The sequence below is a fragment of the Panicum hallii genome, chromosome 7 (assembly GCF_002211085.1).
Source record: "Panicum hallii strain FIL2 chromosome 7, PHallii_v3.1, whole genome shotgun sequence".
Classification (NCBI taxonomy): Eukaryota; Viridiplantae; Streptophyta; class Magnoliopsida; order Poales; family Poaceae; genus Panicum; species Panicum hallii.
Genome location: NC_038048.1, coordinates 43,720,175 through 43,734,394, shown reverse-complemented (window position 1 = coordinate 43,734,394; position 14,220 = coordinate 43,720,175). Strand labels below are relative to the sequence as shown.

Genomic DNA, 14,220 nt, shown 5'->3' with positions numbered 1-14,220 from the left:
AGAAATTAAAAAACGACCTCAGATCGATCGACCATGCACGGTCTGGACTCTGGACTAGCTGACACTGTAACACACCTCGATCGGGTTCAGGCATTCAGCCTAGCTAACCGGCCGTTGCGCGTACGTGTAGCGTGGTCGGTCAGTACAAGGAGGACGGCGTCGTACGTGCGCGTAGAGCTAGTCGTGGGGGCGAGCGTGCGTGCATGTGCACTCGGGCAGGCAGGCAGGCAGGCGTGCGTGCGAGAGCTACAGGACACGTACGCCAAGGAGTACCCGTGCGCCCACGATGCAACGGCCCATGCGTGCCATGGTACGGTGCGCGGCGCGCCACAGTGCGCGCGGTACCGGCGCGCATGTGCCGTGTCGTCGACCAGCTGCCGCGACCGGCCTACGTGCGTATACTGTACACGAGGTGGCCTGGCCTGGCCTGCTGCTGCTCTGTCCATTACCAACTTCTTACTCTTTGGGCGTGCGGCACGTTTACGTGCATGTGGCGAGCTTTCAGTTCAGCGGCAGAAACTGAAAAATATTTTATTTTTTAAAAAGAAGCTAGCTACAAATTGTCTACCGGATTCATGTGAAATTAATAATTTTTGCGTCAATTTTGATTGTGTTTGCTACATGAACAGCGGTTAGATTGAATGGAGCACGTTTTAGCAGCAGGGTAGCCTGCAGACAGGAGCCGAGCAATGCGTGCAGGTACAGCCCGTACCTGCCTGCATCTCTTCCCCTGTGTGCAACAATGACTGGACGATCGACCCGTCTCGCTGTCTGCTGTCACCTGTGCTCGATCGCTGTGGGTGGCTGCCATGAGAAAGCTAGCTCCAAACTTTGGCCATCACGTTAGCATATTCCGAGGTTCCAGCGACCAGGATTCCAACTGGAGCGAGCTGCATCATGCGAGCATCGTATCGGTCGGCCGGCGTGTTCATCCTCATCCAGATGTGTTGTCAGACAGTGGTGAAGCAGGTGGCTAGCTTAGCTACACAAGATCGGATCAGGGTGAGGTACGGTTCTCGAAGAGATCGAATTGAGCACGGCGAGAACTTTTGTATATACATAACTTGACTTAGCTTGTCAGCAGATTGCACGTTTATCGTGGCTGGAATCATGAGCAGTATGCTCTACGCGTACGGCGTGCCTGCACGCCGATGATCAGTACTACTGGGCTACTGGCTCCTGCCGAGTCGTCGTGCCGTATGCTATAACGGCGCGTTTTTCTACGCCACTTGTTTTCCGGCCTTCTCAAGAAGCAAAAGCAAAGGAAAAGAGGCAGGAAGGAGGTTGTATTGAAGGACGAACTTATGCTGCTAATTATGAGACTGATCTTTATTTCCTCTTTCGATTTTCTATACAGTACCATAGCACAGCATTTCATCATCTTTTTTTTTTTGAAAAATAAAGTGTCACTATATATAGCTTGCTCTTTGTTTGGTTGTAGAAGTACCAAACTATAGCTTGGATTTCCTTTAGGCATGGTTCATTTGGGGGGCACAGGAGCACAAAGGCAAAGGACGCCGGCTATCATGAGATCGAGTTCAAAACAAGGACGCCGGCCAAATCCTTTCATGATTCTACCCACCCTATGGTGTGGCGTTGTGTAGTTGGGTGTGACGCTGACGCCTTCGAGTCCGGCCTTGAAACAACAACAGACACAAGTCACCTGTCGCCGAAGCTAATCTGTGATTCCTCTCCTCCTTAGCTACTATATCCATATATGTTCCTTTTGCACGCACTGTATGTGTATGCGTGTGTGTGTGTGTGTTGTGTGTGGGGGCTGGACCGGCTGAAGGGAGATGCATGAAGCATGATGCCAAATTAGGTGGCACCAACCAGGGCCAGGCCATGCTCAAGCTCATGCATGAGGGGGTAGGGAGGAGGAGGAGGTTGCTGCATGCATCCCCTACCATGTGGGCTTCATTCAACCTCCAACAGCTCCGATGGGCGTACCTCCATTGCAAGGCTCTTCAGTCTTCACATTCGGTCTCTCGGTGAACTGGTGAAGTGAAGCGAAGCGCACCGGTTTCGTTTATCGCTGTAACGAATAGAGGAGAGACAAGTCAGGCTCGGGCAGAGCAGAGAACGAACATGATTGGCCATGGCGATCAGCTGTCAATATCGTCATCCTCGCCCGAGCAACCCTGCCTGCGTCGGCGGGGAGCCGAGGCCGAGCCAGCCGTTGGTTACTAGCAGCGCACGCACGCCCGCATAATTCGCTAGCTAATCATGCACGCGCGCGGCCGCAACTGGCCGCCTGGCCCCCGCCCCCCGGCGGTTTCCATCGTCCGTTGGGGTCCGCAGCTAGCTCCGCGTCGACGGTCGATCGATCCCCCGCGGGACGTGCGCGAAAGAGACGGCGCCCGCGAGACCCGGGCCAATGATTAACGGCTCGCTAACAATCTCATAATCCGGACGCTTACCACCAGCGATCGATCATCGATGTGACGTCGTTCTTCCCATGCTTCGATTGCAACCTACTCAAACGACCGGCAGAGCGTAACCCGGCAGGTTTGCAGCGCCCCAGACGGTTCCTTGCAAGCGATTACCGATTGATCACGCAGTAGTAGTAGTACCATCGTTGCGGCAGTTGCTGTCAACGCATAGCATGCATGGCACACCTACTTCAGCTATCTCTGTCTCTGAACAGCCAGGATCTCCATCAGTTAGTTACATGGCGCAAAATCTTTTTTTTAAAAGAAAACATTGCACGAACGAACAGAGCGCAGGGAATGTACGACGTACACTTTTTCTCTTGTGATTGAGTAGGCAACAATGTACTCCAGAGAAGGTGAAAACGATGCTGCAAACAAGAAAGGGAGAGGTGAAAATGATGGCATGCAGCCACTCAACTGGCCTGGCCGCGGTCGCGGCGGAGCAGCAGGCCGGGCACAGCGGATGGAAAACGGCCGCATGCTCCGTCACAATCATCTCGTTAATGGCCCGGTGCCACCCACTGGATTGACGCCGCCGCAACTACATGCAGCACGGAGAGCGATCACGGTTCTGCTTTTGAGTTGGGAGGAACCAACGCTATATGTAGTTTCATGCCCAAACTTGTAGCAATTTTTTTGGATTTCATGCGGCAGCTAATCAAACTTCTTTGCTGCAGAATTGCCTTGTAAATTTATGGGACTTTTCTGTATTCAAACCGAGCATTCATAGCATTTCTGAATTTTTTGTTTTATTGCCCTTTGGTAGTTTTCTATCTATAAGACCTTGTCCCTTGTGCAGGTGCAGGAAGATTTCTTTTGGGCAGAGCACAGACCCAAGGGCATTACGGTCATTTCTTGCCCGCGTCATTAGCGGTAGCAGTAAACAGAGTGTTACAGTAATGGTGGCACTGGCACCATTATGAGAGGAGAAGAGAGAGAAGATCATAGAGGGGAGAAGAAGGTGAGGAGAGAGAGAGAGAGACTGACTGTTGTAACAGACAGAGAAGCTGAAAGGTGTGTGCTCCCTCCCACCACCCCCACTCCACCCCCTCTCTCTCTCTCTCATCCTTCCTCTCCATTATTTTCTCTCTCCTCCGTCTCCACCTCCCCCTTTATTCTCTCTCCCCTCCCCAGCTTCTCCTCCCTGTCTGCTTCTCTCCCCTGCCTGCTGCGCGCTTGCTCTCACCTCGCCCCCCACCTTCTCCACCTCCCCCATTCCGCCACCGCACGAGCAGGGTCTGCTAGCCGAGGAGGAAAAAAAAAAACGAAGGACGCGAACCAGGCGGGACAGCAGCGCGACGTGCTTGCCATTCACTCGAGGTACTCGGAGATGTTTCTCACCCCCAACTCGCTCACGCTCTTGTTTTAGTCCCGGCGATTTCCTGCTCACTCGGGAAGAGCTCTTGCGTCGGGAGGTGGCTGCTTTGGCGGCTGCTGGGATCCAGGCGGGCGGTGGAGACCAATCTGCGGGTGCGGCAATGCGGTGCTTGGGTTCCCGCTGTGTCGGTGGAGCTAGAACGCGGTGAGATTTCGGGAGGTTCGTCGGTGTCTGGGCTCGGATCTGCGCTCGGGCCATCTCGAGGCTTCGGTTCGCGGCTCACCAACCGAGCCTAAGAGGCCGCCATTGCTCCAGCCGCCCTCGGCGGCGACCGCGCGTCGGTCCAGATCCAGGCGTCCTTTCGCAGCAGCTGCGCCTCCCTTGCTTCTTCTGTAGTCTTGCTCGTTGTTCTTGCCCCCTCCCTGGACTCGGGTGTACTTGAAATCCATGTGGATTTTTTTTAAAAAAATTCTACTTTGTTGGTAAGGACTCCATAGCTTTGAACCAAAACCAAATATCTCTTTGTGAGATAGAATGTGGTTTGTCGCGGATTTGTTCTGCTTGGCAGACTGCTTTAGGTTTCAGCTGAGCCTCCTGCTGACATATCCTTTTTAGTCTGCTTGCCAAGCTGACTATTTACCTGGTTCATATTTGAAGCGGATGCTAATCGATAGCCGGGGCAGTAAATTATTATGTCGGCAAGTATGAGTGCTGAGTTCTTTACTGAAACTTTAAGCTTCATCTGAGATCTGACAGAGTCGGTACAAAATTTCTGTACATTTGAGGGTACACGCTTGGGTAAATCATTGGAGAACATATTTCACTTTGCGTGAGACACGCACTTCTTTCTAATGATGCTTTCACCTGTCTCAAAACTTTGTGTTTTTTAATATATATTTGATTGGGTGTGGTCAGTGGCCAGTATTTCAGGGAGACGTCCCCATAAATTCTGCATGTTTCGGGGTTTGTCTTTAGCTAGATTTAGGGGAAATGAGGACTTCATTCTGGCAAAGCATTCATCAGTATAATCTATAACTTGTAACAAGAATAATAACGCGAAATGTTTCTTTCAGTGCATGTTTTGTTTAGTTACTACTGACCTTTAGTCAAGCATGGCTTTTCCCTGATTAAGTTTTGATACCATAAATTATGTTCATTTTCTTTTCTGTTATCACACATAATGACCCTTAACCGCAACATTATTTGTTTCCTGCATGTGGTGCCATAATTTAAGGAAAAGATAGGACTGTACGAACTAGCTATTAGGGGACAAGTTTTTCTTCTGAAAGTCTATGTTGCCACAAATAGATTTGTTAGTCGTTGAGTTCCTGTAGCAATAGATGTATGAATTCATGCATCAGTTCTGTGAATTTGTTTTGCTGAACCAAATTTTATTTGAAGAGTTGATAGAAGTTCCAATTTTTTTTTTCTCTTTCTCGGAAGTATTATATCAAACTGTGAATTTAATTAGGTGATGCTTTTGCTGTGCAAGAAAATTGTTAATTTTATGATAAAGATCTACCATATGCTAGCTGACTAGTTATGAGTAGTTAAGTACCTTTCATCTAAAATCTTGCCAATTTTATAATCTGTCTTCATTATTTGTGGGATTCGTACCATCATTGATTTTCTCTTGTCTAGATGCTAATTTTCCAAGATGATTTCTTTGTATGTGATCACGTAGTGGCAAGAGTTTATCCATTGATTTATTCAATGTATTCTTTCAGGAGCTCATGCAAGGTGTAGGTTTTACAGCACGAAGGGCAGCTGTGCATGTCAAGACCCAGATATAGCCTCACTTGATTACACTCCGCGGGTGGGTTGAACATTTGAGATACAGTTGATCTTCTGCTTCAGACTATGGGTTCAAGGTTTCCATCACATCAGCTGAGCAATGGCCTGTATGTTTCTGGTCGACCTGAGCAACCTAAGGAGAAGGCCCCAACCATTTGTTCTAATGTGATGCCATATACTGGTGGTGACATCAAGAAATCTGGAGAGCTAGGGAAGATGTTTGATCTCCATGTTGAAAAGTCAAGAAAATCTGGCCCTCTAGGTAATGCTCCTTCCAGGAATACTTCATTTGGAGGTGCTGGTTCCAACTCCGGACCTGTATCCAATTCTGGTGGTCGATCCAACTACTCTGGTTCGCTTTCGTCTTCAGTTCCTGGTGCTGGCGGTTCAGCCAGAGCAAAATCAAACTCTGGACCTCTTAATAAGCATGGAGAACCAACAAAGAGGTCATCTGGTCCCCAGTCTGGGGGAGTAACACCAATGGCTCGCCAGAATTCAGGGCCTCTCCCTCCTGTGCTTCCCACAACTGGGCTCATCACATCTGGGCCTATCTCTTCAGGACCATTGAATTCGTCTGGTGCTCCAAGAAAAGTATCTGGGCCACTTGATTCTGCTGCATCCATGAAAATGCGGGCGACTTCCTTTGCTCACAATCAAGCTGTTACTAATCTCAACACTGAAGATGGTTACTCTATTCAGGGAAGCTTTCCGAAGCCAATACTTTGGGCTGTGATTCTGCTCTTCGTGATGGGTTTCATAGCAGGTGGCTTCATTCTGGGTGCTGTTCACAATGCAATTTTGCTGATAGTTGTTGTGGTGATATTTGGTTTTGTTGCTGCACTGTTAATCTGGAATGCTTGCTGGGGAAGGAGAGGCGCTATTGGGTTTGTTAATCGCTATCCTGATGCTGATCTCAGAACTGCCAAAGATGGACAGTATGTTAAGGTGACAGGGGTAAGTAAAATGCTGGCTGTATTGTTTGATATGTTCTCATTTGCTTTTGCTTCCTTCAATCGATCTACTTTGATGTCTTTATTCATCATATATGTTAGTTTTGTTGCACTGTTGGGAATAAATTTATCCTATGTTTGCATTATCTCACTGTTGGAATAACACTATCCTGAAACATGACAGTTGAAGTGTGCATGTTTGCCTTGGCACATCTAACACATTCTGCATTGATTCTATTACATATTCTTGCATATTTTCTGTCACACCAGTACTTTTCAATTGTCATCTGCACTAGCACATAATGACTCTGGCATTTTGATTTAGTATTCCCAGTCAAATGAGCCTGGTGAATGGAAATCTTCTAATGACTTCAGTTGCATAGAGCATATAGTTCTTTCAAATTTAGTATAAGATATTCACACCTGTATGTTTGCTGCTTATTCTTTTCTCAAGATATCCTGAAAGCATGCTTCATTCCAAACAATAATATTTGTTTTATCATTTAGCACAGTAATTATGACTATGTTAAAATTTACAGGTTGTTACTTGTGGAAATTTCCCCCTTGAGTCCTCGTTCCAAAGGGTACCAAGATGTGTGTACACTTCTACTACCTTGTTTGAGTACAGGGGTTGGGATTCCAAAGCTGCCAACACTGAGCATCGCCGTTTTACCTGGGGTTTACGCTCAATGGAGGTGAGTATTTTTCATGAAATGGAAATAGTATATATCATAGTTTAAAATCATATTTGGGAAACACAAACCTTGTTCTCTGATATGTGCCTGCAACTTTGGCAGCGACATGCGGTCGATTTCTACATTTCAGATTTTCAATCTGGGCTTCGAGCATTGGTGAAAACAGGATATGGTGCACGTGTGACCCCTTATGTTGATGAATCTGTTATTATTGACATCAATCCTGACAACAAGGATATGTCCCCAGAATTTTTGAGATGGCTGAGGGAAAGGAACCTTTCAAGCGACGATCGGATAATGCGCCTTAAAGAAGGGTACTCCTCATTTTCCTTGTTTATTTGCATATTGAACGCACTAGAAAGAAAACTATTTCCTTCTCCTTAACCATAGACCTAATGATATTTGCAAATGATTACATGTGCTTCATCCTTTACCTATAGGTACATTAAGGAAGGCAGTACTGTGAGTGTGATGGGGGTTGTACAAAGAAATGACAATGTATTGATGATAGTTCCTCCATCGGAGCCCATCTCGACTGGTTGCCAGTGGGCCAAGTGCGTCCTCCCAACGAACATTGACGGGCTAGTTTTAAGATGCGAAGATACGTCAAATATTGATGTCATACCAGTTTAGCAAGATGGAAGCTGGAAGAATCAGCCAAAGAAAAAAAAATGCTTGTGAAATATTTGGACTTTGGATTTATTTTGTCGAATGCTAGAATTGAGATAAATGTGCAAATGTGGGTGTGATTATGGCAGGTTGAGGGTGGTTGGTTAAGCTAAGATTTGGTTGTATAGTTTTTTTAATGTGTTTTATGTTTTTTTTTTCTTTTTGCTATGAGCTCCAAGTACTTCTGTAACATGATGGTTTGATTACTGCCATGGAGATGCGGCTGCTTATAAAGTCTAGAATTGGGTTCGTGTGATCTTTGAGCAAGATTTCTAGCACGCATTGAATTTATTGATTGTTCTACCTTCTTTCATTTGAGGATTAGGGCTAAGGTTTGAAGGGCAACAAGAAAGCCTTAAGAAAAACCACATGCTAATCACTCCTCTTGTCACAGCAGATAGCACTACTCCAGTGCAAAGGATTTATGCCAATAATAAACAACATGCTATCTGCAATAGGAGTAGTACGGCTAAGACTCAGGAAACGATAAAAGGCAGGAAAGAAAACCACATGTCTAATCTTAGCAGATAGCGCTGCTCCAATAAAAAGGATTTATGCCGAGAAGAATAAACGATAAATGTTTTTAGTAAAATAGATGATGATACTTTCCAATTTCAAAACAGCGCCACGACGACTTGACCATGAATTAATAGTATACAATACATGCAAAATATAATTCATAGTAGACGACATATTATTCAAAAGTTGATTTGAAATTTTCAAACAGATATTGATGATTAGATTAAAATGTGTCCAAGTTATTTGAAAACTTGAGCAAGTAATGTTCTCCAGAACAGTTCTTAAAAATACTACCACACCAAACTTTTAAGAAACCGATGCAATGCCGCCGGGCAGGAAGACAATCAAATACAAGACTAATATGATAGGCTTAAGTTCTTTAAGCATGAACTAGATAAACACTATAGTGCGATAATATTACAATGATTGTTCGAGGTCACACTTAGAAGTCCTCAGGCATGCTTGAAAAGAGTAGTAGTAGCAACAGGATAAACAGGCGCCTCAACAGATTACATGGTAAGGAACATGGCATTCTGACAAGTTCCATAATTAAGGGTAATTAAAGGTCTCTGCAGCCGAGGAACACCAAGAGCAACAGAGCATAAGCCATAACTTAGGGTGTGTTTGTTTCCTGGGGTCTAAAGTTTAGAGGGGTCACATCAAAGAGAATCTTGTCATTTAGAAGTATTAAATAAAGTTTAATTACAAAACTAATTGCAGAACCCTAGGGCTAATTCGCGAGACGAATCTAATGAGGTATATTAGTCCATGATTAGCGGATGATTACTGTAGCATCACTGTGGCAAATTATGGATTAATTAGGCTCATTAAATTTGTCTCGCGAATTAGCACATATCTGTGCAAAAAGTTTTGTAATTAGATTTTATTTAATACTTCTAAATGATAAGATTCTCTTTGATGTGATGGGTCTAAAATTTAGAGGGTAGGAAGCGAACAGGGCCTTAGTCGGAGGCCACTACACCCTGGCTGTCACACACCATCGTCCTATCTGAGCTCCTGAACTGTAAGAATAACAAATGGTAGAAATGTTTTTTTAGATAATGGGAAAGAAGTTCCCGACCTACCCCCAATCGGGTGACAGCCGTCCACACCAAACCACAAAATCAACTCCTGCCACAGATGGCAACACAAACCCAAACGCAGTTGGGGCAACATCAAAAATAGGACACCTCTCAAAAAGTTATCCTATTACTAAACTGCCATCCATATTGAGCGAAGATTTGCATCACCGATGTTTCCAGCATCCTGCATGCGGCCTTCATTTCATTGGCGTCTTCTTCACGCTTTTGGAGTAGAGCCCAAAAACGACACCAGTAAATTCCTCTGAAGAGTACCTGCATATAGGATTTAATAGGACTTTTGTCAAAAACAACATCATTCCTAGTTAACCAAATTGCCCAACATATAGCTGTGGCGCCCACAAGAATTTTCGACCTAGTCCTAGCACTAACATTAAGGAGCCATAGGGAATATAGATCCGTAATGCTAGTCGGTGCTCCTAAGCCAAAAGTGATACTGACCACCCGCCATATAAACTTAGCAACATGACAGTCAAAGAAAAGATGTTGAATTGTTTCCTCTCTTGAGCAAAATACGCATTTCTTATTACCATTCCAATTCCTTTTGGCCAAATTATCCTTTGTCAAGATCACTCCCCTTCTTAAATACCAAAAGAAGATCTTGATTTTGAGCGGGAGTTTTAATCTCCACCCGATTTGATCTTGTCTAATTTGTCCATTGCTAATCAACAAAGCATACATAGAATGGACAGTAAACAAGCCATTTTGGTGCAGGTTCCATTTAAAAGTGTCTCTAGAGTCATTCAACGACACACTCACAATCATATCTACTAACTCACGCCATTTTTGGAGGTTAATCCCGTGAAGACCTCTCCGAAACGAGACATTCAAAGGGATTGTTCTACAAACGTTGGCGACCACATCGTTTTTACGTCGGACAATGTTATACAAAGCTGGAAATCTTTGCTTAAGGGTAAAATTACCTAGCCATTTATCCTCCCAGAATCGTATCTCCTTGCCGTCATTAACGATGAACCTTCCATTTTCCAGGAAGGTGTCTCGCACTTTCATTAAACCTGTCCAAAAATGCGAGTCACCAGGCTTTCTGCTGACTTGACCAATGGACTTGTTTAAGAGGTATTTTTTCCTAATAACCTCTTGCCAGACCCCATCCTCATTGATCAACTTGAACAACCACTTGCTTAGCAAGCATTTGTTCTGAATATCAATATTCTTAATTCCTAACCCTCCGATATCCTTTGGTTGACACAAAATCTCCCACTTAGCAAGTCTATACTTCTTCTTTTGGTCATCAGCTTGCCAAAAGAACCTAGACCTCAAGTAATCCAATTTATGAAGTACCTCACGCGGTACTTCAAAAAAGGATAACATATACATAGGAAGACTAGTAAGAACCGAATTAATCAAAACTAAGCGCCCGCCTACCGAAAGGTGCTTTCCTTTCCAACTGCTTAGTTTCTTTTCAATTCTTTCTATCAACCCTTGCCAATCGGCATTCCTCAACTTCCTAAAATGCATAGGAATACCAAGGTATCGAAAAGGAAAGGTCCCGGATTTGCACCCAAAAAGCTGGGAGTACATATTCTCGCACTCCTTTGCCGCCCCAAAGCAGAAGATTTCACTTTTATGGAAATTAATCTTCAAGCCCGATAGCTCTTCAAAAGCACACAAAATTAGTTTCATGTTTCGGGCTTTCTCGATATCATGTTCCATAAAAAGAATTGTATCATCCGCATACTGCAAAATTGACAGGCCATCCTCCACTAGGTGAGGCACCACCCCCTCAAAATGACCCTCTCTTTTAGCTCGACAAATGGTAGAAATGTAGTGAGCAGAGAATGTTTTAGAGGGCGTAGTAAGATGACAGTAACCGTAGGACCAAATACACTAGAACTAAGGTGCATACAATTGCTTGGGGAAAGAAACTTTGCATACATCATTCTTTTACCTATCTTAACCCACATCAAAATAATTCCCTATCCACATCTATTGCAGATTACATATGGGAACATAGGAGCTTTTCACTCAATATGTAAAGCACTGAATATAAGCACTGCACATTATTGAATTAGTGAATACAAATAATGCAACTCAAGGTAAAGCATATGCATCAAACAGTTTTTTCACAGGGCACTATCTTCGGACCGTTCTAAATTGGAAACTACACAGAATACAGATGAAACTTAAAACCTAGTGTACATATTTGCCAAGTCTACTGAAGTACTGATGAACACACAAAATAGTATTCAAAAGAACTTAGCTCACCAAAATTCCCAGTTGTTCGTGGCCTCTTTAAATCATTTCCTGGATGGGCAGTGTCCTGGTGAGACTCCTCAATCCTCAAGTGCTTCATGCCTGGCAAAGATACCAAACTCTTACGACTGATGGCAACATTTGAGTAGCTTGCCACAGATAGTAGCAGATGAAATAATAAACAATTTCTGGGGCCAGAGATGCGGGTGGGGTCTTCCCCTCACTCAAATCAATTAGAACTGCAGTTAGAATAGGTAGTTTAATTTGAACAGTAGAAAACAAAATGTGTGTTCACCTTGGTTGGATGTATGTTTACATGGATGTACTAGTTCTCTCAAGCGTTCAGGTATAGATTTATAAGCTAGCACCTCTATGAGTGGAAAAACTGCAGAGAAGCGAGACAGTATCAGCAACAATCCAAAACTGCAGCTTGTTTTGAACGGCAGAAATCACAATATTACCTCCTTTGGACAAATATGCAGGTGGATGGTCTTGCTTGAGCACCACAAGTTTACCAGCTTGCAAAGTTTTCTCTGAAAAGCACACGAGATTTCCAGTCACCACGCAAAGGTAAGATTCAAGTGGCTTTGCAAAAGTAATGGAAATGGTCTTAGAATTGGGGCCATATGTTTAGTCTAACATGCATGGGTGTTTCCAGCAATCAAGCTAACTCTGAAGATGATGTCAGTTTTCCAGTCACATGTAAATGGAATCCAAGTGATTGTGCCAGCAAACAATGGAGCATTGAGATAATATTTGGGCTGCATTAGCAATGCAAGCTTGCTGCATGGAGGATCCAATGTGATATCACATACATGTGTGTTTTGTGCTACCAAATCATAACATGGATCAGCAAAAGAAATTTATAGGCACAAAAGCAACACAAACAAGAGAGAAAATAACATGTCGACTACTTAAAATAGGAAATACACTTTGTTTAGCACACTAGCAACACGTGAAAGTAAACAAAATAAAGGCAGACACAGCTGGCAAACCAGCTTCATGTACCAAGTAGTGCTACCAGCATCTTCCCTTCGTCCCTTGCTGACCCTGCTGTAGAAAAGCTCTGTCAGTAATCAGCTTAGCTGTCTATTATGAATCGAGAGCTAATTATTATTTTCTTCAGGTCGCATGTGTGATGCTAAAAAGGATGGAACTATATATTAGAGATATACAGCAACATTAATTACCTTAATAATCATGACATTCCGCCGCCTGACCTGAAGATGGCAGCCTGCACAAACCAACATTTACGTAGTGCAGGTCTGAGTATAAAAATAAGAAGCAGAGAAAACAGCAAGAGAGTTTGAATTACAGTTCATGCTGTACCTCTTCTTCAGCTGAAGATAGAACTGGGGCGAGACCGGAAAGGGGGCGGGGGCGGGGGCGAGGGCGCGGGGCGAGATTGGAACGGGGTTCGCGCCAACGGAGCACGTGCGCCGCGTGCGCTATGGATTTTCGAGTAGTAAAATCACACTAACACCAACAGCTCGCCGAACTGATTTAAACAATTCACTTTAATTTTGTTTCTCCTAAATTCACCGTATTTTTTATAGAAGATATATTAACATCTACGGTTTAATTTTGAGCATGGCAAATTGGCAACCGGTCAGGGCATTCAGGATGTATTTGGTTGGGCTATAGTTTTTGGAAAAGCTGCTGTGAGTTGTGGGCTGTGGAAAAGCTGCTGTGAAAAAGCTGCCATGGGAAAAGTAGAAAACCATTTGGTTAGAGCATCTGTGAGCTATGGGAAACTGTGTGCTGTGGGTGAAATACCTGTAATACCCCTGAAGGTTTGTGGAACCGTATATAAACCAAAATACTCGTACAAACATAATATGTTCACTATTTCGCATGTAAATATATGTTTTGGAAAGAAAAATATTAAATTTTCTAAATTTTTCATCCATATGGTCCACATCAATAGAACTGTAGCAATTACACAAGGTAAATGGTTTATAAAATTATGATATATGTCAACGTATCGCACTAACCAAATCAGCAGCGCGCCTGGCAGGCTGGGGGGGCCTCCGGACGCAGGCTCCGGCCCGGGGGGGGGGAGGTGGGGGGGGTGAAGGGAAGGGGGTGGGGGAGGGGGGCGGGCGCGGGGTGGGGAGGCGCTGGCGGCGCGGGGGGTAGGGGGCGGCGCGGGGGGTGGGGGGTGGAGGGCCGACGAGCGGACGGGGATGGGAGGTTAGAACAACCGTTTTTCTCCATATCCAGTAGTAGGCGGGTAATTTTTACCTCAAAAGTCACTGAACGCAGGGGAAGATGCTTTTGCATTTGTACTAAGGTGAAAGCTGTTTTTAGACAAAAGCACCTAGAGCGTTTAAACTCTTTGGTTAGTTTTTGACTTTTAGAAAAACAAAACCAGGTGCAATAACCTAACCAAACACACCCTTCGCGACCCTTCGCGGCAGATGGCGGCTAAATAGTGCTAGTGTTGCCGGGGTTGTTAAAGGTCGAGACAGCGCAGATGGCGGCAGTAAAGGCTCCCTTGGCAGGCCTAGTTGAACGAGGTTTCGGCAA

The 14,220-nt window shown here is 44.6% G+C and overlaps 1 protein-coding gene across 1 annotated transcript; it reads left to right on the top strand.

The window, feature by feature from the left end:
* Positions 1-3,525: 3,525 nt before the first annotated feature.
* LOC112901277 (uncharacterized membrane protein At1g16860-like) lies at positions 3,526-8,116 on the top strand. Its single transcript, XM_025970154.1, has 5 exons — positions 3,526-3,752; positions 5,478-6,498; positions 7,034-7,189; positions 7,292-7,503; positions 7,630-8,116. The coding sequence occupies exons 2-5, from the start codon at positions 5,611-5,613 to the stop codon at positions 7,820-7,822; spliced, it is 1,449 nt and encodes a 482-aa protein (XP_025825939.1). The 5' UTR covers positions 3,526-3,752; positions 5,478-5,610; the 3' UTR covers positions 7,823-8,116.
* Positions 8,117-14,220: the final 6,104 nt, after the last annotated feature.

Bases quoted from the DNA above. Each gene is read 5' to 3' on its own strand.
- LOC112901277 (XM_025970154.1), top strand. From the start codon at position 5,611: ATGGGTTCAAGGTTTCCATCACATCAGCTGAGCAATGGCCTGTATGTT. The intron at 6,499-7,033 runs GTAAGTAAAATG...TAAAATTTACAG, and splicing joins AGTATGTTAAGGTGACAGGG to GTTGTTACTTGTGGAAATTT. The intron at 7,504-7,629 runs GTACTCCTCATT...CTTTACCTATAG, and splicing joins ATAATGCGCCTTAAAGAAGG to GTACATTAAGGAAGGCAGTA.